Source organism: Gouania willdenowi, chromosome 10, assembly GCF_900634775.1.
Source record: "Gouania willdenowi chromosome 10, fGouWil2.1, whole genome shotgun sequence".
Classification (NCBI taxonomy): domain Eukaryota; kingdom Metazoa; phylum Chordata; class Actinopteri; order Blenniiformes; family Gobiesocidae; genus Gouania; species Gouania willdenowi.
This window is the reverse complement of record NC_041053.1, coordinates 9,650,853-9,672,237: the sequence shown is the minus strand read 5'-3', so window position 1 is coordinate 9,672,237 and position 21,385 is coordinate 9,650,853. Positions and strand designations below refer to the sequence as shown.

Here is a 21,385-nt window from a genome sequence, read left to right as displayed (position 1 = left end):
TGATTTACAATATATTTACAGTACACCATCATGTGTATGTCTATATTCAATATTTTTATCATTCCATAAATAGTTTTTTTTTTTCTTTTCTTAATGTTAATGGGTTTAAATACGCTGATAATTTTAATAATAATATCCAATATGATCATTTAAAGGCACACTGTGTAACTTTTGACCACTAGGGGTGCTAGACCTGTAACTTTCACATCAAGCACCCCTAGTGGCCACAAGCACCACAGCACTATCGCAAAAATCAACAGTCAGTCAGGCCAGCCTCCCTTGTCTTTTGATTGTGTATGCAGACAGTAGTTGAACTGTAACTTCGGGATAAGGATTAGTTCTAAGGGCTGGGGTGCAGAGCGGGGCTAAGCTCGCGCCGCGGCTGGAAAAGCAGCCGCCACCACCCTCCTCCTCCTCTCCCCGCCGCCAGAGGCCTGGCGCCCGGCTCTCCTCCCTGCGTCGGTGGCGCTGTCTCCCAACTCCCTGGCCTCGCCGCCATCGTCGGCCCCACCGGGGGTTGGCGCGGATGGGGTCGGCGCGGACAGGGTAAGAGTGACCAGGCATGCGAGGGGCAGTATCTTGCACTGGGCGGAAGGCGGGTCGGCGGAGGGGGCCGGGTCTCGGCAGCAGTTTTAAACTTTTTGCTTGCCTTGGCCATGACCAGGAGTCAAACAGGCAGAAAAATACTAGCAAAAGCTTTAGCCCAATGAATATATCCGAACCTGTGGTCACGTGACTGCCGTAAAGTGATATGTTCTCCAGGCATTCTCCAGGTCACATGACCTGGTTAAAGACGATCCGCCTTCATGCATATTCATGAGTAGGCGTGTCTATAGGCACAGACTTCATGCCTCACTCTTGTGAGGGAGATCAGTGATCACCATAGTGATTTTCTTTTGTTATCCACACACTCTTGCTTTTGATTTCAGCCAAAAAACTGCACATTACAGTAAAACACATGAATATTTAAGGGGCTATTGTAATTGAGTCCAACTCAGCGCTGCTTCAGGGTGTGTGTTTATCACATCAGCAGCAGCGGAGTCAGTCAGCTGTTTCAAACACTCAACGGAGTGTTAAGCTGCTAAGTCACTTTCTTCTCCTGCTCACCTCCTATGACCACAAGAATAGTCCATTCAAGATGACAATCATTTTTTTAGCCCAACCGTTGGGTCACAAACACATCAGATTATGCCGAAGGTGATACGAGGCGGTACAGCGGATACTAAAAAATGGAACTGCTCCATGGTGCTACTCTGTGGCTATGGATATATGACAATGTATAATATATATTCTACATTATATTGCAGTGTTTGTTTAACCTGTGAGGTAGTCTCAAACTGCTGCTCTGAGCTCAGTTCTTGCCATGACACCATCACCTATATAGCTTGCTCTGAGCAGTAGTCCGATCCTGGTTGCCTGTATTTACATGCATCCGGAGCTGCTCTTCTCCGCTTCATGCCACCTACAAAACAGCAGAGTTGGAACTGTTGCCCCCTGTGGTCACAGATTTTTTCGGCTCACTGATTTTGTTTATCAAATTTTGGTAAACAAGAGGTTTACAATGACTTTTTTAACTTTTACTGATTTTTAGAGCAACCTAAAGCAGCACTGAAAAAGCTGCTAAATGATCCTGAATGCTTCACTCCTATAGAACTCAATGGACTGAAGGGGCGATTTGCATCATCAATGCCATTTCAACATGGCGGCGCACAGACTTGAAAATCGTAAAGTAGTCCCGTGTTAAAAAAAATAATAAAATGAATATGGTGCAAAAAATGTGTTTTGTTAGGCATAGATATTCTAATAAGGACATTTCAAAAGTGTTAGGCCACATTTGTAAAAACAGCGAAAGATCCCTTTAAAACTCCTGCCTAAAACTGTGTGGAAAAAACAGTCCAATCATGGTGTGGTTATAAATCTCATTTAGTCAAACGAGGGAACAGTAAAACAGAACAATACAACACATGCATTAAAAAAAAAAACATGCAAGATCAAACCAGACAAACCTGATGCTACTCTAATTATAAAACCATGCAGAAGTACAAACGCTGTTTTCAGGAACAGGAACGGTGCAGTCGGCAGGTGTCAGCTGCTAATAGTTGTGCACTTTGTGAAGCACCTGCTGAGCGGCCACCCTCTGGGCCTCCTCCAGGACGGCGCCCACGTTTGGTCCAGGTAGGATCATGACCTGGCCTGCGAAGGGGCTGCTGATCCCAGAGATCAGCACTGTGTAGGTAAAATGGAGGAATCCGTTCGGCCCGGTGTGGCTGAAGAGCATCTCATAGCGGGGGCGGCCCACCCCCGCCTCCTTACACACCCTGCGAAGGAGCTTCACTGGATTGGAAGTGAACAGCTGATGCCTCTGGAGGGAGGAGTGGACAGCAGGTCCTCCTACAGCCCTACAGAAGACCTGAGGAGTGAACGGGTGGAGGGCAGTGGCTGGCTTAGAGCTGGGACTGTGCTGCAGAGGGGTGGGGACCGAAGGCACATATTTGGGCGGAGCCTTGGACCCATTAGAACTGTGACGCTCCATTGACTGCCAGCCGATGGTGATGGTCAATGAAAAGCGTTTCTGAAAGTCTGTAATCAAAAACAAAGCCCCTCAGGAGAATAAAACGACCTACAGGCTCCTGTTCTACTGACTGACACACCTCATCATGTCACACAGCTCACTCTCACCTTCTCTGTACTTCCTCAGCATTCTCATAACAAACCACCCTAACCAAGGCCTCACAACACAAACAGACCGTCACAGTGGCTACATTTACAGTGAAGAAAATAAGTATTTGAACACCCTGCTATTTTGCAAGTTCTCCCACTTAGAAATCATGGAGGGGTCTGGAATTTTCATAGAAGGTGCATGTCCACTGAATGAGAGATAACCTAAAAAGAAAAATCCAGAAATCACAATCTATGATTTTTTAACAATGTATTCGTGTGATACAGCTGAAAATAAGTATTTGAACACCTGTCTATCAGCTAGAATTCTGACCCTCAAAGACCTGTTAGTCCGCCTTTAAAAGTCCTCCTCCACTCCACTGTATTATCCTGAATCAGATGCACCTGTGTGAGGTCGTTAGCTGCATAAAGACACCTGTCCACCCCATACAATCAGTAAGACCCAAACAGTCAGCATGGCTAAGAGCAAAGAGCTGTCCAAAGACACCAGAGACAAAATTGTACAACTCCACAAGGCTGGAAAGGGCTACGGAGAAATTGCAAAGCAGCTTGGTGAAAAAAGGTCCACTGTTGGAGCAATCATTAGAAAATGGAAAAAGCTAAACATGACGGACAATCTCAATCGGAGTGGAGCCCCATGCAAGATATCACCTCATGGGGTCTCAATGATGCTAAGAAAGGTGAGGAATCAGCCCAGGACTACACATCAGGACATGGTCAATGACCTGAAAAGAGCTGGGACCACTGTTTCCATGGTCACTGTTGGTAATACACTAAGACGTCATGGTTTGAAATCATGCATGGCACGGAAGGTTCCCCTGCTTAAACCAGCACATGTTAAGGCCCGTCTTAAGTTTGCCAATGACCATTTGGATGATCCAGAGGAGTCATGGGAGAAAGTTTTGTGGTCAGATGAAACCAAGATTGACCTTTTTGGTCATAATTCCACTGTGCGTGTTTGGAGGAAGAAGAATGATGCGTACCATCCTAAGAACACCATCCCTACTGTGAAGCATGGGGATGGTAGCATCATGCTTTGGGGGTGTTTTTCTGCTCATGGGACAGGACGACTGTACTGTATTAAGGAGAGGATGACTGCAGCCATGTATTGTGAGATATTGGCCAAAAACCTCCTTCCCTCAGTCAGATCATTGAAGATGAGTCGTGGCTGGATCTTCCAACATGACAATGACCCAAAGCACACAGCCAGGAAAACCAAGGAGTGGCTTCGTAAGAAGCATATCAAGGTTCTGGAGTGGCCTAGCCAGTCTCCAGACCTAAATCCAATTGAAAATCTTTGGAGGGAGCTGAAAGTCCGTGTTACTCAGCGACAGCCCAGAAAGCTGACTGATCTAGAGAAGATCTGTGTGGAGGAGTGGGCCAAAATCCCTCCTGCAGTCTGTGCAAACCTGGTGAAGAACTACAGGAAACATTTGACCTCTGTAATTGCAAACACAGGCTACTCTACCAAATATTAACGTTGGTGTTCAAATACTTATTTTCAGCTGTATCACATGAATAAATTGTTAAAAAATCATAGATTGTGATTTCTGGATTTTTCTTTTTAGGCTATCTCTCATACAGTGGACATGCACCTTCCATGAAAATTCCAGACCCCTCCATGATTTCTAAGTGGGAGAACTTGCAAAATAGCAAGGTGTTCAAATACTTATTTTCTTCACTGTACATGAGAGCTTTGATTCCATTTTAATTCAGAATAAAAGTTAAATCCTCTTTAAAAAAAGATTTAAAAAGACCTTGAATCCCAAATTAAAATAGCCCATTTGGAATTAAACTTAAATACAAATTAGGTGGCTGATTTATTCTGATTTTAATTCCGAATGGAATAATTCCTCAATTTTGTAAACACTTAATTTCACTTTAAATTAATTATGGTTGTTCTGCGCATGCTAGTCCTGGTTCTTCTTTACCTCTCTCACCAAGGTTCTTCTCCCACGATTGCTCAGTTTGGCTTGACGGCCAGGTCGAGGAAGAGTTCTGGTCATCCCAAACTTCTTCCATTTAAGGTTTATGGAGGCCACTGTGCTCTTAGGAACCTTGAGTGCAGCAGAAATTCTTTTGTAACCTAGGCCAGATCTGTGCCCTGCCACAATTTTGTCTCTGAGCTCTTTGGGCGGTCCCTAAACCTCATGATTCTCATTTGCTCGAACATGCACTGTGAGCTGTAAGGTCTTATACAGATAGGTATGTGCCTTTTCTAATTAAGTCCAATCAGTTTAATTAAACACAGGTAAACGCTCCAATGAAGGAGCAGAACCATCTCAAGAAGGATCAGAAGAAATGTACAGCATGTGAATTAAATATGTGGGTCTGAATACTTATGACCATGTGATATTTCAGTTTTTCTTTAATAAATTTGCAAAAAATTCTACATTTGTTTTTTTTTTTCTGTCAAGATGGGGTGCGGAGTGTACATTAATGAGAAATAAAAGAACTTTTTTGATTTTAGCAAATGGCTGCAATGAAACTAAGAGTGAAAAATTTAAAGGGGTCTGAATATTTTCCGTACCCACTGTAGCTAAGGCATATATATATGACACACAACCCTACACTACTGCATTACAGGCAATGCAAGATAAGTACGGCCAAACACGGCAGCTCATCCAGGCAGAGTTAGGTGCCATAATCAACTTGCCTGCAATCAAGTTTGGTGACTCAGGCTTTTGACTCATTTGCCCTTTCCATCTAGTTTATTGTGGGCATGCTTGGGACACTTGAAGGACCAAATGGTTTTGAGTTGAGGTGTGGATCCTACATGGATTGCCTTTTGAGCAAAATGCTCCCATCCTTCAGAAACAGTTTTATCGAATATTGACTGAACCGTGGGATCCTTTGAACAGGGTCCGAAATGACTTGCACCCTGCCAGACCTGGCAGCCTAGCTTCAGATGAAGTCACAAGCCAAGCATCTCTCCAGTCGAGCTGCAGCACTCGACCAGCACAAGGCACCTAAGCCAGTCATTAAGGACCGTGTTCCCCACTATAAGAAGACCACGACTATCTTTTTTAATGCTGGAGAGCCCCCTAGTGTATCAGAAACTGCTCATTTGAAAGCCATATTCAAATCCAAGCCATATTGTCCTTACTGTGAGAAAAAAGACCACTTCTTAAGTGAGAACTTCAAGAAGCTGCTCACCAGTGAAATGGATCAAAGATGGAAAATAGGGCTTCTAGTGTGGTTTAAATCGTGCTGCATGAGACTGTAATTTGATGCGCCCCTGCAAAACGTGAAAAGAACTGCACCTCACCATTCTGCATGACTCAATCCAGCAGACCCATACCAACGTCAATATGATAACACACCAACTGCAAGGGTCTACCTCGATCGACCCAACCAATCACAACAAGTGATGTTAAAGGTTGTCAAAGTAATTCCACGGAAATGGTGACAGAGCAGTGGAGACCTATGCTGTCATAGATGATTGCTCGGAAAGAAGGTTAGTTTTCCCTCAAGCAGTAACTAAACCTTCGTAGACGACCAGAGACTCTCTACCTACAGACAATCCATCAGAATGTTGGAAAGCTCCAGGGCAGTTCTGTCTACTTTGACCTTTCTTCAATGTGCATGCCTTCCCAGAGAAGTACTGGATCAACCAGGCCTTCACTGCTGAAGGTCTGAACCTTGCCGAACACTCCTATCCAGTGGCTGCACTACAGAAAAGGTACAGGCACCTCAGAGGCCTGCCCCAACAGCCAATTGACCACATTCACCCACTGCTCCTGATAGGTTCAGATACGCCACACCTAGTAGTCCCCATTCAGCCAGTCTGTGCAGGTCCACCAGGTGGTCCTATTGGTGTCTGTACCCGACTAGGTTGGTCACTCCAGGGTCCTAAAAGCCTAGTCCAGCCTACATCAACCTCACAATGTTTCCACATCTCCACTGTTTCTCCTGCTATAAAGCTATTCGTGAATGTTGAGCACCTCTGGCCAGTTGACACACACCCTTACAGTAGCGCGAAGGCAGTCACCCATTCCAAGCAGGATCAGAAAGAGATGGCCATTCTCCAAACATCCACCACCAGAGTCAAGGTTGATGAGTACAGCAATATGCTACCCCCTTGCTTAGGCAAGTTAATGTTACACTGATTCAAGGGACAAAGGAAGCCGTGCTACTCTGTCTTCGTAGCATAGAGCGCAGATTTGCCAAGGACCCGAGGAGGGCAGAAGTTTACTGCAATGAGATCCAGAACCTGACTGAGCTTGATAGCTGGAAAAAAACATAGGGATAGACTCTGGTTTTAAGCGATGAACCGTGATCCCAAGACGTAGTCTTCTGGTGTGAAGTGTCTGCTGCAGATATAAGTACTCCCCTTTTTAATTGTAAACGTTGGTCCTTCATCCCGCCAAATATCAATCAATCAATCAATCAATCAATCTTTTATTTGTATAGCGCCAAATCATAACCGATGGTATCTCAAGACACTTTACAGTAGAGCAGTCTTAAGGACGGACTCTTCATTTTATGGATACACACATATGCATATATACGTATATGCACATACATATGTATCCCACACCCAACATGAATTCATCATGGCGGCAAGGAAAACCTTCTGTTAAGCAGCAGGAACCTTGTGTGGATCCCATTCCTATGATGAACAGCCATCCACGTTATGCTGTGTTGGGTGTGTGCAGAGGAAAGGGTGGAGACAGAGTTGTTGAGACTCTGTAACTCCACACTAAGGATCCCACGGACCTGCAAGACAAAAGCCAGAAGGAGTACAGGAGCAAACACACAAGGGAAGAAGCAGACATAGAGGGAGTGTTTGAGAGGAATGGGACCCTCTCCGGTCCCTCTCTAACCTAAATGACCTCTCTCTTAACGCCCTCTCCAACCTCTCTCCAACCGAGCATGCCAGACCCCCCCCACCGGCAGTCTATGCCTATTGCATCTTAACTATGAGCTGGTTCCTAACTAAAACCTTTACCAAAGAGGAATGTTTTGAGCCTAACCTTAAAGGTAGAGAGGGTGTCTGCCCCCCGAACCGTGGTTGGTAGATGGTTCCAGAGAAGTGGGGCCTGATAACTGAAAGCTCTTCCTCCTATACTACTTTTAGAGACAAATGGAACAACGAGTAGTCCAGCATTTTGAGAGCGTAGTGTTGTGGGGGGATTGTATGGCACTACAAGCTCCTTGGGATAGACTGGTGCCTGTCCATTTAGGGCTTTATAAGTGAGAAGAAGAATCTTGAATTCTATTCTATATTTTATGGGAAGCCAATGCAGAGAGGCTAATACAGGAGTAATGTGATCTCTTCTCCTAGTTTTAGTCAGTACACGTGCTGCAGCATTTTGAACCAGCTGAAGTGTCTTAAGCGACTTGCTCGGGCAGCCTGCTAAAAGAGAATTACAATAATCCAGTCGAGAGGTAACAAAAGCATGGACTAGTTTTTTGGCGTCACCCTGAGACAGGATAGATCTGATTTTAGCAATGTTACGGAGATGAAAGAAGGCAGTTCTTGAAGTTTGTTTTATGTGAGAGTTGAAGGATAAATCCTGATCAAATAGAACCCCAAGGTTTCTAACAGTTGTGCTTCGTGCCAGAGTAATGCCATCTAGGGCAGTTAGGCTAGCATAGGTTTCTCTAAGGTGTCGTGGGCCCAGTACAATGACCTCAGTCTTGTCTGAGTTAAGAAGAAGAAAATTTTGGTCCATCCAGGCCCTAATGTCCTTTAGACAGGCCTCAAGTTTAGATAGCTGATTTGTCTCACCTGGCTTCATTGATACATACAGTTGGGTATCATCAGCATAGCAGTGAAAGTTAACAGAGTATTTTCTCATAACATTACCAAGGGGGATCATATAGATACAGAAGAGGATTGGACCTAGCACAGAGCCCTGAGGAACCCTGTACCTTACTTTAGTGTACACAGAAGACCTATTATTCACGTGTACAAACTGGTACCTATCAGATACGTAGGACTTAAACCAGTTTAGGGCAGTCCCTGTGATTCCAAGTAATTCCTCTAATCTCTCTAGTAGAATATAGTGATCTATAGTGTCAAAAGCTGCACTAAGATCTAATAAAACCAGCACTGAGAGTCGTCCTTCATCTGAAGCCCAGAGTAGATCATTAGTTACTTTAACTAAAGCAGTCTCTGTGCTGTGTTGAGCTCTAAAACCTGACTGGAAGTCCTCAAACAGGCTGTTGTTTTAAAGGAAGTCACAGAGCTGAGCCGCCACAACTTTCTCAAGAATCTTTGAAATAAAAGGAAGATTAGATATAGGCCTGTAGTTTGCTGAAGTGCTGGAATCAAGAGTAGGTTTTTTGAGAAGGGGTTTGATTACAGCTACTTTAAAGGACTGTGGCACGTAGCCTATTGATAGGGATATATTTATTGTCTCCAACAAAGATGAGCAGACCAGGGGAACAACTTCTTTAAACAGCTTAGTTGGGATCGGATCTGAAAGGCAGGTCGATGGTTTGGAGGATGAAATAATAGAGTTAAGTTCCTGAAGTCCTATATGTGTGAAACAGTTTAGGTTAGGGCTATTTACATTTAATGGTACAGCAGGCCCAGGTGAAGGCAGGATGTGGCTAATTTTATCTCTAATCTTATGAATTTTATCGTTAAAAAATGTCATAAAGTCCTCACAGCTGAGGGATAGAGGAATTATGGGCTCAATAGAGCTCTGACTTTGTGTTAGCCTGGCTACAGTGCTGAAAAGGTACCTCGGATTATTTTTATTTTCTTCAATTAGTGAGGAATAGTATGTAGATCGACTATGTCGTAAGGCTGTCATGTATTTACTGTGGCTTTCTTGCCAGAGTATTCGTGACTCCTCTGTTTTATTGGAGCGCCACATTCTCTCTAATTTACGGGTTGTTTGTTTGAGTGTGCGAGTTTCAGAGCTAAACCACGGAGCTTTCCTCTGACATTTAATAGTTTTTTCCCTCAATGGGGCAATTGAGTCCAAGGTGGATTTTAGTAGACTAGCAGAGCTATCGACAAGCAGATCCAGTTGAGAGGGGTTATAATTAATATCATAGTTATTTATTGGATGGTGCACTGAGTTTAAGGCAGCAGGAATGGCCTATTTAAATTTAGCCACAGCACTATTGGACAGATTTCTACTCGTAACTATTTTATTGCACAGTGCGAGATCCTCTAGGATAATGTTAAAAGATATTAAAAAGTGATCTGATAGCAGAGGATTTTCAGGGTAGACTTTTAGTTCATTAATATCAAGGCCATATGTTAGAACAAGATCAAGAGTATGATTTAAACGATGAGTAGCTTCATTAATAGTTTGAAAAAAGCCAACTGAGTCTATTAGGGACATAAAGGCTGAGCTCAGGCTATCACTATCTTTGTCAACATAGATATTAAAATCTCCTACTATCAGTATTTTATCAGAACTGAGGACTAAGTTTGATATAAACTCAGAGAATTCTGATAGAAATTCAGAATAAGGGCCTGGAGGATGGTAAATTATCGCAAATAAGACTGGCTGGCAGGTTTTTGATTCGGTATGAGATAAATTTAGAACCAGGCTTTCAAAGGAAGTGTAACTGGCCTTTGGTTTAGGATAGATTAGGAGAGAGGAATGATAAATAGCTGCTACACCACCTCCACGGCCTATTTCTCGTGGCATATGAGTATTTAAATGACTGGGAGGAGTGGCTTCATTTAAACTAACATATTCATCTTGATATAGCCATGTTTCAGTTAAACAGAATAAATCAAAGTTATTTTCTGAGATAAGGTCATTTACTAGTAGAGATTTGGATCTCAGTGATCTAATATTTAATAGAGCACATCTAATGGTTTTATGTTTTGGTGTTTCTAGATTTGAGATTTTAATTTTTTTCAGATTTTTATAATTGATAGCTCTTTTATTTGATTTTATGTTAAAATCATTGTGAAATTTGGGTCGGGGGACAGACACCGTCTCCATAAAATAATATTCATCACCATCACAACAGTTGTCATGGCGATGAACACAGCTATCATAATAGCAATGGGAGGGAAACTGTCCTAAGGCAAGCGCAGAGGGGCGTGGAGGACTCCACCTCTGTAACATGGTCTCATTCATGAGATGTCATAACAGTGACTGTGCCATGTTTTCTGATAGTAGAGATGCTCCCTCCAAAGTAGGGTGGATTCCATCTCTTCCTATCAGGTTCGGTTTTCCCCAGAAGGATCTCCAATTATCAATGAAGCCCACCTTGTTTTCTCGAGACCACCTCAATAGCCAGCGGTTAAATGATGACATGCGGCTATACATGTCATCACTGGTCAGATTTGGTTAGGGACCAGAGAAAATCACGGAGTCCGACATTGTTTTAGCATAAGCACAAACTGATTCAATGTTCACTTTGGTTGCTTCCGACTGACAACGTCGGGAGTCATTAGTGCTGACATGGAAGACTATCCTATCAAACTTACGGTTACTCTTGAGGTGTATTGACTGTTTCACATGTGTAGGAAATTAAATCATCTAAATTAAACTTTGGCTGAAATACTATACTAGCCTCAGCATGGGAGACAGAAGGTTGTCTCTCTCTGTGAAGTGTAAATGTGGACCAAGGGGGGACACTTTCCCCTTCCTGGCCAAGCAAAGGAACAGTAGGATCAAAGAACAGGTTCGTTCCTGTTCTCACCTCTTTGTTACATTAAACAATCAATCAATGTTTACTTGCTAAGTTTTCAAACTCTGGGCTCCGAACCCATGCGGAGCCCAGGGGATTTTATCACCCCCAAAGGTGACTCAGGATGTTGGAAGAATACCAGCTGTTTGTTTCCCCCTCAAAATGAGATCAAAGAATATGTATTTGTTTGAAAAGTCACAAATGAAGGATTATTGGAATGGTTCTTGCAGAAATCTAGATTGCAAATATAGTTTGTTCAATGCCACTCTTCAGATAATTCAAGAACCAACAGAATGTTCTCATTCATATCACCCATTGTCAACTACAAGTGTTATTCATTCTATGCAATATACCTCTTCACTTCAAGCTGAGTATAAGATGTCAACAGATGGCTTTATTTGTGACCCCCGCCGTTATCTCTGTAACTCGACTGTTGGATGTTGATTAATTTGTGAACCCTGAAAGTTTCTTGTTCCCAGGTTGGTACTTCCTCCATTTGTTGAGGTGTGAAAGTTTGTGGCTTTCTTTCTTTGTTCTAAGGCTAAAGCCTTAGACTCCTCCCGTTGGTCTCAAGTCATATAGGCCTTTCTTGGCTAAGATTCTTCAGAGTAAATCTGACCCCAACTGCTCTCACAGGGCTTCTGCCTCAGCCCTGTTCTTTTGATTCTGCTTGTGTTAATAAACTTTGTGTTATTATGCAAGCCAGTTTCTACGATCCCTTTTTTCCACACTACATCTTTTTCATCGTTCACATCTCCACCTGGGAAAACCACGACAAATTTGGCGTTGTCGGGCAGCGGCTGCTACAATTGTTCTTCCGTGCCATGGTGTCCCTGAGTTCATCCAACATCCTTGGTGAGTATGAGATGGGTGTTTGGGGTCACTGTGTTAACATGGATATTGTACAGTTTAAAAGAACTTGTGCATTGTGTGATGTTTGTAACGATGAGGTGTGGAAAGGGTTTCGCCTAAATTATGTTGTTAACTTGAGACAGACTTTGGATTATCGGTAATGACAACAATAACAAGAGAAAAAGAGAACTAAATTGCTAGGATAGTTTTGTTTGGAATGGTAGGGATGTAATGGCTATTTTATGGTTTTGGGACTTAATATCCATGCAAGAATTGGGAATAAGGGCCCATTTTTCCTACATTCTGTAAGTCTCTGTCGCAGGTTTTGTCACTTAATCATGAGATATGCTATAGGGGATTAACACTTAATTTGGTAAAGTTAAATTTTGAAATAAAGGTAATGAGAGAGAAATGAGAATAACTTGACTATGTGATGAATTCATGAAGTTGAGTTGAGTTGAAATAAAGGAAATGAAAATGACTTGACTATGGAATGAATTCATGAGTTGAGTTGAAATGAGAGAAAAATGAAAATGACTTGACTATGGTATGAATTCATGAGTTGAGTTAAGATGATTATTTTTGAGTAAAGATTCAGGAATTTACTCAATATGGTGGAAAATGAATGAGCCACTATGGAATAAAGCGCTGTTTTGATGTTTTGTGTGTCAATAGGAATTAACGAATATAACTGCTGGTCAATTGTATTTGTTTTTTCTGTTTTCTGTTTGTGTGTGAATTTAATGTTCATTTGTATGTCATGTTTATAAATGTAAGTTGTGTTTTGAATTGTATATGATTTAATGCAAAAGAGGGTAATTGGATATAAGCCCTAATGTTACATAAGATAGATTTGGTTAAGAAATATGAGCCCTATAAATTATGGGGACTTTTGTTAGACTTTGGTGCTTTTTGAGATCGATTATTATCTAGAATATATTTTCAACATAATGTTAAACATATCTTAATTAAAAAATAATGATTTAGCTCTGTTTAAGGTTGGTTTTGATGTCGACCTTGTTTGGGGCCGCTTGCCCTATGTTGATCTGCGGTCCGCTGTGGCTGCCCTTGTGTTCCTCCTGCACGCTGCAGGGGGGTGTGTCTGTGTGTGGGAATGCGTGTGTGTGTGTTCTCTCCCTGTCATGCGTTGAATGAATGGTAGTGAAATAGCTGTTATAACTGATTTTAATATAACTTGTGACTTATTGGTGAAGTTACTATTTAGTGTTTGACGGAGCTGTGTGTGTGTGTTTGGATTCTGACTGTTGCCACGATTGACGCTCTGGTTTAAAGTTCTTAATAAATAAATAGCGTTGTGCTGCATGCCGACGTCTGGGTTTTAATTTAGATTTTACACTTTTAGCATTGTCTGATACATGAAGCCGGCATCAGCCGCCGTTACATGCATTCTTTAATTCAATGTTGCTGTTGGTGTTACAGCATTATATTACTGGATTGATTCATAAGGATGAATTAAATTACATACAATATCAGTATTCATCTGGTTATGGTAAAATACGTTCCGGACAAAAGCCTGATTTAAATATAATAATGATAACAATAATAACAATGATAATGATAATGTTTGGTGCTGCTTTTGATTATTAAATAGCAATCTGGTTGGATTAACGTGTGGTTTTTCTCAATTATGTGATCGATTATTTGCTTTGCCGTTCGATGGCATTGTTTGCTGAATTATGTTATTTTTCAGGGGTGTTTTATGTGTTTATGGATCTGTTTTATCCGCTGTCATTTCCTTATTCCACTGACGTGTATTTACGGTTTCGGACTTGTTCACGGCGTTCCGCTGCAGCGTCCGGTGTGAACTGTCTCGGACCGATCGCGTCTTTCTTTTTGTGCGTTTGTTGTGATTCTGTGATTTGTGCCTCTGTTTGTCATGTGTGTTTATGTGTAAGCTGTTTAGGTTTATTTGGTTCCGCTGAGAAAGTTGCGGGTGTTGTGAACGAAGTGGTAAACTGTGTATTTGGTGATAAGAACTGGTCCGTATTTTCCGGCGGGCAGGAATCTTGGTTAAGTGCTTGAATGTGACCATTAGAATATTTGTTAACGTAAGATAATTGTGAACATGTCATGTTGTTTTGTTTTTGTTTTAACTGTCTCGTATTTTGTGCCTGCTAGCTGTGTGTCACTATGCATTAAAATATACGGCCTGGGACGCCGGGTTCGTGAGTTTTGGTTATTGAGACTTTGTTATTCGTGTTCTGACGTGGATGTTTACAATAACTGTGTCTTTTTGTTGAGCTGTCCTGGTTAGTGTTGTAATTTCGTTGTAAGTTCACTCCGGTATAAAGTGAATGTGTTGTGTCGATTTGTTTCCCCGTTGTTTTTGGCGTCTGTTTGAGTTCCCGTGATGTTAACTCTTCGTTGTTAACGTTGCTACTGGACGTTTGTTTGTTTTTGAGAGGCGGAGCTACAAGTTACGTCATGGAGTGGACGGACTGTGGTCCGCCCAAAGGGGGGAGGATGATCAGTTGTGGCGCCATCTAGCTAAAGAGATGGTGAACTGCACAATTTTTACTTTAAAGTTAAATACTGCCTCTAGCGGTACATATGGGAAACTGCATGCTTTAGTGGAACATTGTTGCTTTCTGCTGGTGTCATGAAGTTAACACTTATATAGAAATTACTCATTCGTTTAAATACAGTTTATTCTTTAATATTTATACATTATAATTAATCATAATTATAATTGTTCCATAAGCTTGAAATATGAGTAAGATTTACAGAATTTTTTAAAGGTTTCATTTTTTAGTTTTGGATTTACAGCTTTAAAAATGGTGATGACTTGTTATGAAACTGAATATTTATTTTTATTTTTTACATAAGGAGTTGAGAAGATGAGTGCCTGAATCACAACTCCTAAGATACTGAAACACACCTGGTGGTTTTGACTTTGTGGGTGACACGATACCTGAATTCCAGTCGAGAGAAACTGGTGCGTTTATTCATGATATTACTCAAATAGAACATTTGTTTTGGTTTATTTTTTACACATTTATAGCAACACATTACCTCACACAAACAATAATAACACAATTTATTCACTTATATATGGCTTCACAGTGGTATCTATGATACATGAAAGGACTTGGCAGTGGACTGAATATTGAATTTGTTTACTTTATTGAACATCATTGATTAACAATAACTCATTGATTGATTGGCTTTGACAATTTAGTATTATTAATTTGATTAGTTATCTGCAAGTTAGCTAATCTGTTTAAACTATCAAGTGAATATGGTGAATAATAATTTCAGTATCTGTGCTTAACTTTACTTTGATTGGGGATATTGATATCATTCCAGTTTTGGAGATGATTTAAGGTTTGATCAATTATATCATTACGATTCGGGTGGATTTATTCTCACATCACTTCTTCTGCAGTTGGCAAAGTTCAGTGACCATAGATTTCGTATAGCACACAATTTTTCGTTCGACATTAGATTTATAGTAAAGGAAAAATTAAGAGAAGTTCTTTATAATGACGAGTCCTTACATTACACAGCCATGGTCAGTTGAGGGTACTTTTAATCCAGATGTAGTTAACACCTTACAAGTCCTAGTGTCTACTTATAGAGCAAGTCAGAGGAAAAAAGGGAAAGAAACGAAGTGAAGAAAAAAGACAAATTGAATTAGGCATACTGCAACTCTTTGAGATCGTAGGGCAAAGTTTATCTAAACTGGCAAATGACAAAAAGATGCAAAGCACACAAGACATTAAGAAAAAGGAGAAGACCACGAGCAAGTTGACAAAGAAAACCAACGTATCTTTCTCTCAGGCAACATCAGCAAAGAAGCCACCACCATATGAAAGAGAAGTACGTTTACGAATATTGGCAAAAGCAGAAAGAAGAGGAGATCAATCAACAAAGCAATTAATGTCAGAGAAAGACAACACGAGTGAAAATGAGAGTGAAGATGAAAGTGAAAGACATGAAAGTGAAGACAAAAGTGAAGAAGATGAAAGTGAAGAGGAAGTGGAAGGAGAAAATTTTCTCCAGTGGAGTTTACGCAACAAAGAGAAGAAAAAGTCTCAAAAGTCAGACACCTGGAAATATGCACTACGTCCAAAAACAGAAAAGAAAGACAACAAAATGTGCCCTGTGATACTAATCACAAAATCTGGACAAAATCTGGAGTACAAGCCTTGGCAGAATACTGACATGTCTGACATACTCGGAAAATTACCGACGCTTCAAGATGGTGCACACCCCTGGATCTCAAAGCTGGAAGAGGTTCTGGTGGGAACACAGCCAGCGATGGGAGATATTAAGAGACTTTTGGCCAGCCTTATTGGAGTTCCAGCAATGAAAGAGATTCTGCAAACAGCAGGCCTAAAGAGATATGTGGAGACGTCTGTCAATGATCAAGAACGGTTTGCTGCAAGTCGAGGACGGATGTGGAGAACCTTGAGAGGATTTTTTCCAACAAATGTGCATCCTGACAACATCTTCATTGAGCCACTTAGCCACCAAGAGAACCCGAGAGCATATGTGTCGAGAGCTCATCAAATGTGGAGAAACGTCACAGGAAATGATCCCGAATTGAACCAGATGGAGAAATCAATTTTAAGAGCCAAAATCCAGAAAGGACTACCCCTGACAGTGAGGAGCAAATTGGCTGAAGTGTTTGGTCTTGGAAGCCTGACCAAAGGCGTATATACAGATCACATCGCACATCAGGTGGAAGTGTATCGGAAAAAGGAACAAGATCAAGATACTCTCCGAAAACTCACCCAAATACAGTTGATCGATGATAAGAAGAAAGAAGGGAACCAAGCATTTGTCATGCAGAGTCAGCCACAACCGACTCAAGTGCAACCACAACTACAACAACAGTTTCAGCAACAGCCACCTGAGGTTCCCATTGCCTCTTTCCAACAGCCATCGTGTGATCAACCACAAATGGGAAGAGGAAGAGGCCAAGCAAACTTTGGAAGAGGAAGCTTCAGAGGAAACTTCAGAGGAGGTTTCAGGAATAGCTTCAGAGGAGGCTACAGAGGTCAACAGCAGCAAATCAGGGGACCGGTAAACCCATTCAGGGGCCCGGTACCTGGTTTCTAAAGGTGCCAGCTGGTAGAGTCAGGGCCGAAGCAAGAATCAACAATAGAGGTGAAAAATAAACACTCAACCATTGGAAGTTATGACTGATTGTGAAGCTGCTTTCACCTGTATTCGGCCAAAGGACGCTATACAGCTTCCCATGTCTGGACAACTAGCAGGACAATAGGGGTATGAGGACATGAAACAGCTGATTCCTCTCACAAAACCCAATCAAGCTCTGCTACAAAAATCAGAGACCTCGTCAGTATACTGGATTGGAGATCCAGATCCAGAACCGCTACAATCAGCTACTATGTGGGAAGAGTCCATCGTGGGAAACATGCCTAACGCAAAGCTACCAGAGTATCCACATCATTGCACACTCAAATATTTCAAGAACACAGACCAAGCAAATCCAGAACAATGATTGAGTAATCAACCCAAACATGTTGAGCTGACTTCGTCACCACAAGGAGCAGCTATGAAGATAAACATTAACGATTAGTAGTTTGTCTAGGTCAGATGATAACTCATGTACATAGAAACATCTCTGAAAGTTATATACAGCACTAAAACCTAGAACAGTTAGGGAAATGATGTCATTTATTGATATCACAGACTTTTAGAGCAGGAAGATATTACCTTAGTGAGATGCGCTACGGTAAATTCGGCTGAAAATTTGCCAACTCCAGAAGATGGGGAACCACATGATTGTGTGGAAAATTGCGGGTTTAAGAAAACAGATGGTTCTCAGATCCAACATCATACACAGGTATTGAAATTATTGCATGCAATGATAAAACCAAAAGAAATAGCTATAGCTAAGTGTGCAGCTCACAAACAGGACATGTTAAGAAATCAGGAAGGACTGATGGTAGTGCCTTCAGACCTACTGGGCCTAATGATTCAGGAAGCCCATGGGTTAGCCCATGTGGCAAAGGGAGAAGTTAGGAGAAAAATTGCAAAAGTGTGTGGGGTTTTGGTTATAGATTATGTTGACATGATAAAACCAGTTGTGAATAGATTTTCACAATGGTCTGAAACATGTCCAAGCAAACGTAAAGATGCTCAGTCTGTTGCTAAGTTTTTGTGTCGCGAAATTAGAAGTAGATGGGGTTTACCCGATCGCATATCTTCAGACAACAGGAAAGAATTTGTGGATAAAACAGTAAGGTTAATTTTAGGAAGAAAATTAGGAATCAAACAACGTTTAGGAGCTGTCTATCACCCACAAAGCCAAGGTGTGAATAAATGAATGTTGTGCTAAAAAACTGCATTGTTGAAATCTGTTAGCACACAGGTTTTAATGGGGTTGAGGTACTTCCACTAGCATTAGTGATATGTCGTTTAAGTGAATTCCAAAGAAAAAAGGTCAATAGCAATTAGTTAGATCAATAATGACGGTAGAACAGAAAAAATGTCCACTATTCTAGCTAGGACTATAGCTAGTGGTATTATTGCATCAAATATAGTTTCTACAAATACAACAGTGATAGATAAGAATGTTACAATAACAGTGATGACAACAGCTAATTCTATAATTTCTGATAATCATACAAGTGCAGCTGTGGAAATGAGTTCCACAACAAATAACAATGGCAACTTCTTCAGTGCCTATAGAGCCTGAAGGTACAATAACAATACCAGACATTACATCCCAATTCATTATAGTCTATAAATACAACTCAACAGGCTATTGAACGATTGAACATTAGGTTGAATAATATTGAGGACAGTTTTTAAGAACCATTAGATGAGGAGACTGATAACGACTGCGGTGAGACAGATACTGTGAATACATCACCAGATGAGTATTCGGACGGAGATTTGACACCAGAAAAAAATGTCTCAGGATTTTCGCGCCATAAGAAAGCGGAAAAAGTTGAAAACCTGGGATTTGATGCCTCAGTGTTGCAAATTTTAGATACATGGATAAGCAGAAATATGTGGTATTGGCAAATAACTCACTCCGTTAGAGAAATTACTGGGATAAAGGGTCCGGTTTAGTGAAAATTCCAACTCCAAGCACGTGGAATTCAATTTCCGATTAATACCTGAACCTTTGCTGGCATATTGCCAATCACGATTGGTGACATGGCTGTGGATTCTTACAAAGCAAACACAATTCTGATAATTTGGTGGAAATAGCTGATCGCCTGTTCACATGCAAAAGTTCACATCACTACAGTTGTTCTTCGCTAGTGGAATGACAGTTTTTGTATATTCTTGAATATTATGAAGATATTGTAGGTTCTGGGAGCTGCTATTTTATCACTTTGTGTGATTTTCTGTTGTTGTACATTGGTACTGACCTCTCCTAAAGCTATGATACAGATGAGGAGGTGACAGTAGTGGTTGATGAGATAGTGGAGACTTATCCATTTTGATTGATTACACCATTCCCTGAACGATATTTTAACCAAGTGGTTTCTTGGTTAAAGGGGGGAACGGAAAGGGAAAATGGAATCACGTATTAATAATGCATTAATTAGGCATTGAGTGTTAAACATTAATCACAAAAGATAGGGAAAAAATAAAAAATAAAAACAACAAAGAAAAATTAGAATTTAGCTATCATGTGGTGTTTAATGTTTGTGCAAGATACTGGTCAGATGTTTTTTACCTTCCAGAACAAGTGTGGGAGTGATGGGGCTAGATGATTCTACCTGCCTATATGAACATGGACACCTCAAACATGGACACTCCAGTTATGGACACTGAAGGACAAAGACATGGATGGCAATTCCCCCAAAGAAGCCGTCATGAACTGTGATACTGAACGATAAGTTGATGCTGCCAAAGGAATATCAACAACAACAATTGTCCAATGTTTTCATATGTGTCCTACATGTTTGTGATGTTTATTGTATTGGAATATGTTTATTACAATGTATTCTACCTCATTAATGATTTCTACTTTAGACTAGGTATTTTAACGAATACACATTTTAGATTTAGCTAGATAGTTTAAAGTGCTTATGTTGGGACCTCAGGTATTGTGATTTTTTTTCCGGTTTTTATTTGAAGGGCCAGTGGGGCTTAGGCAAGGAAAGGCTTACTGTGAGGTGCGATGGGTCGACCAGACCTCACAGTGGGCAACCTTTTGTTTGTTTCTGAGGTTCTCAATGTGTGTACTTTATGTAGATGCACGTAGACATTTAGATATTTATGTTTTTCTTTTCGAGTAAAAACAAATCAACTAAATTACAGTTAAGTAAGTCTATAGACTTGGAGTTAAAGACTGATAAATATAAGATAAAATAAGGCATTAATTACATAATACTAGTTTTCTCATTTTTTGATTGGTTAGAGATTTATTAAAATTGGCAGAAGATGATATTTGAAAGGATCCTTTTCACATTTGGAAATTTTACAGTATGATTAAGGCTAAACATGATAAGGGGTTGTCATAACCTTTAAGACTATTTATAACATGCTTTGTTATCTTTGTTTTTTCGAGACTTGGTGCCTCGAAAAGGGGGGAATGAGGTGTATTGACTGTTTCACATGTGTAGGAAATTAAATCATCTAAATTAAACTTTGGCTGAAATACTATACTAGCCTCAGCATGGGAGACAGAAGGTTGTCTCTCTCTGTGAAGTGTAAATGTGGACCAAGGGGGGACACTTTCCCCTTCCTGGCCAAGCAAAGGAACAGTAGGATCAAAGAACAGGTTCGTTCCTGTTCTCACCTCTTTGTTACATTAAACAATCAATCAATGTTTACTTGCTAAGTTTTCAAACTCTGGGCTCCGAACCCATGCGGAGCCCAGGGGATTTTATCACCCCCAAAGGTGACTCAGGATGTTGGAAGAATACCAGCTGTTTGTTTCCCCCTCAAAATGAGATCAAAGAATATGTATTTGTTTGAAAAGTCACAAATGAAGGATTATTGGAATGGTTCTTGCAGAAATCTAGATTGCAAATATAGTTTGTTCAATGCCACTCTTCAGATAATTCAAGAACCAACAGAATGTTCTCATTCATATCACCCATTGTCAACTACAAGTGTTATTCATTCTATGCAATATACCTCTTCACTTCAAGCTGAGTATAAGATGTCAACAGATGGCTTTATTTGTGACCCCCGCCGTTATCTCTGTAACTCGACTGTTGGATGTTGATTAATTTGTGAACCCTGAAAGTTTCTTGTTCCCAGGTTGGTACTTCCTCCA

At 40.9% G+C, this 21,385-nt stretch overlaps 1 protein-coding gene across 1 annotated transcript in view; it reads right to left on the bottom strand.

Annotated features, from left to right (window-relative positions):
* Positions 1-2,073: 2,073 nt before the first annotated feature.
* Positions 2,074-21,385, bottom strand: part of dnd1 (DND microRNA-mediated repression inhibitor 1) — a 46,148-nt gene continuing 26,836 nt past the window's right edge. Inside the window, exon 5 of the mRNA XM_028459765.1 lies at positions 2,074-2,580. Coding sequence (XP_028315566.1) covers positions 2,093-2,580 — 488 coding nt within the window. The 3' untranslated portion in view covers positions 2,074-2,092. The remainder of the gene's footprint in view (positions 2,581-21,385) is intronic.